Source organism: Gymnoscopelus braueri (assembly GCF_963280865.1).
Source record: "Gymnoscopelus braueri genome assembly, chromosome: 3".
Lineage (NCBI taxonomy): Eukaryota > Metazoa > Chordata > Actinopteri > Myctophiformes > Myctophidae > Gymnoscopelus > Gymnoscopelus braueri.
In genome coordinates this window covers 15,265,934-15,268,404 of record NC_137612.1, presented here as the reverse complement: position 1 = coordinate 15,268,404, position 2,471 = coordinate 15,265,934, and the positions used below count along the sequence as shown (strand labels likewise).

At 41.2% G+C, this 2,471-nt stretch overlaps 1 protein-coding gene across 1 annotated transcript; it reads right to left on the bottom strand.

Moving 5' to 3' along the window:
- Nucleotides 1–566: 566 nt before the first annotated feature.
- LOC308082331 (cysteine-rich and transmembrane domain-containing protein 1-like) lies at nucleotides 567–1,598 on the bottom strand. Its single transcript, XM_080424051.1, has one exon. It carries the CDS (start codon nucleotides 1,356–1,358, stop codon nucleotides 942–944), a length of 417 nt encoding a protein of 138 aa, XP_080280177.1. The 5' UTR covers nucleotides 1,359–1,598; the 3' UTR covers nucleotides 567–941.
- Between the last annotated feature and the right edge of the window lie 873 nt (nucleotides 1,599–2,471).

The following is a 2,471-nucleotide window of genomic DNA, read 5'->3' as shown; positions in this document are numbered from 1 at the left end:
AGTAGGGCTGGGATATGGACAGAAGGAATCAAAAGAATAATTATGTTTGACCAAATATCTCGATATCAATATTGTGACGATAGTATTGTCACAATAATATCAATTATTTTGTTTTATTCTCAATGCAATGTGCTGTGAGCTTGTAGATCTGCTATTTTCACAATTTTTTTCTTTTACATTTTTGAACATATTTGAATGTGTGTGTGTGTGTGTGTGTGTGTGTGTGTGTGTGTGTGTGTGTGTGTGTGTGTGTGTGTGTGTGTGTGTGTGTGTGTGTGTGTGTGGGTGGGTGGGTGGGTGGGTGCGTATACTGTTGGGCAGACACCTCTTATCTCTGTATTTTAACTTTTTTCGTAAATTAATGCCGTACTTGGCCATTCTATGTCACACAAAAGTAGCAAAAATAGCAGATCTACAAGCTGCTTGTAGATCTGCTATTTTTGCTACTTTTGAATTGGAATCCTGATTATCTTTTTGCAATTTTTGAATTGGAATCCTTAAAAGTAACATTTTTATTTAATTTCAAATCCATTTAGTTATACTTATGTTAACTTTATGAACTTAAATACAAATACATTTGACATAAAAAAGACAATAGCATTGTTATACTAGTCATTAAGCTACTAATATAGACTGAAGTCATTAAAGCGGGTCATGTTTGTAATTGTAACAGTTTAAATCAATAATATATCAGTAATCTGATATTAACCTAAGGGCCGCATTAAGTGAAGGCAGGGGCCGCATGTGGCTCCCGGGCCGCCAGTTGCCCATGTATGGGTTAACCCATAAAGACCTGGAACGAGTCTGTGTCATTTTATCATTTGAGCAAAAAAAACATAATTATTTTACACTTCGGCTATTCAAAAATAGCAGATATACAAGCTCGTATAGCCAGTGAACGGGACAGTGAACAAGTTGGTGCAGGGGGAGGGGGGGAGACATTATGTCAACACAGGCCAGCAACAACACAGACAACACAGGGCTGTCCAAAACGCTGCGAGGCAGTCGTCTCCTGTATCATCTCTCCTTCTGTCCTCTACCACGTGCACTGCGTTTTTGGGACACACAGGTACGTACACAGGGAGAGGCTGTGGCTGTCCAGGATATCCCTGACCCTGATGAGGACCTCCGGGGCCAGGATAGGGTCCTCCTCCGGGGCCAGGATAGGGTCCTCCTCCAGGGCCCATAGGACCAGCCCGGTAGTTAGGGACGGAGTAGACTGGCTTTGGCTGTTCCATGGTCACAGGGTGGCCTTGAGGCGGAGGTGGTCCCTGCGCAGGGTACCCCTGCGGTGGGTAACCTGGGGGGGCAGTGGGCCCTGGTGGGCCCGGATACGGAGGGGGCTGCTCAAAATTCATGGGTATAGAGACTTTAAAAGGCAGTGTGGTCAGATTCTCTGGTCAGCAGCTGCGGCGGTCACACAGATCTTCAAGGTTTACTGTTGCTTTTCTTGCGTTTCTCATCTCAAGGGGTTGACGGCCACCCCTTTATATAGTGCTTGGCTGGATGATGTCACTATGAGTCATATGTATTCAAACATGACCCGCTTTAATTAATTCAGTCTATATTAGTAGCTTAACCCATTAAGACCTGAGGCCGCTTCTAAACATTTTTTAAATCCTAACAGTTTTTCGGAAAAAAATGTAAAAAAATAATTTTCACGATTTTTCAAAAATAGCAGATCTACAAGCTCGTAGCGCGGCACTCGGTGCCGCGCTATGAGCTTGTATATCTGCTATTTTTGAATAGCTTAAAGTGACACAGATGCGTTCCAGGTATTAATGGGTTAATGACTAATATAACAAACTTAACTTGTATTTAAGTTCTTATTTGACGCGATATTAAACACGTCTATGGGAATTCCATCTGAAGCCATGTATTGAGACAATGCATGTACTGTATGTATCCACGCTGCTGGCTTAATTGGATTTCTTTGTTTTTTCTTTGCAGTTCTGCTTTCATGTCCTTGTTGGTTCTGCTTCTCCAGTTCAAACGTGAGTCTTGTTGTGTTGATTTTGCCATTCACTTACGGTAATCCACAGAGGAACCCATTCCCCCCATCAATTTTGTCTCTGAAATCTCCTCTCTATAGCAAGCAGCGTGTCTTATCTCGTTCTTTCTCTCGTTAAACGTTTCCTTCAGCTCTTTCATTACAGCAGAATATTTCTCAAACTTTTCTTCATGTCAAGGACCCCCAAAATAATATGTATTTGGCCGAGGACCTCCGTCTGAAAATGTTTTTTTGCCAGGGGACCTCCTTTCACATTCGAACCCTCTCAGTGGTGGAAAATTAAGTACATTTACTTAAGTACTGTACTTAAGTACAATTTTGAGGTATTTGTACTTGAATATTTCCAATTTCCAAAAACATCTCCACTACATCTCAGAGGCAAATATTGTACTTTTACTCCACTACAATTATTTGAAAACTTTAGTTACTAGTTACTTTTCAGATATAAATTATGATATTA

What these genes read in the sequence shown, in the direction of transcription:
- LOC308082331 (XM_080424051.1), bottom strand. Translation starts at nt 1,358, where the DNA reads ATGAATTTTGAGCAGCCCCCTCCGTATCCGGGCCCACCAGGGCCCACT.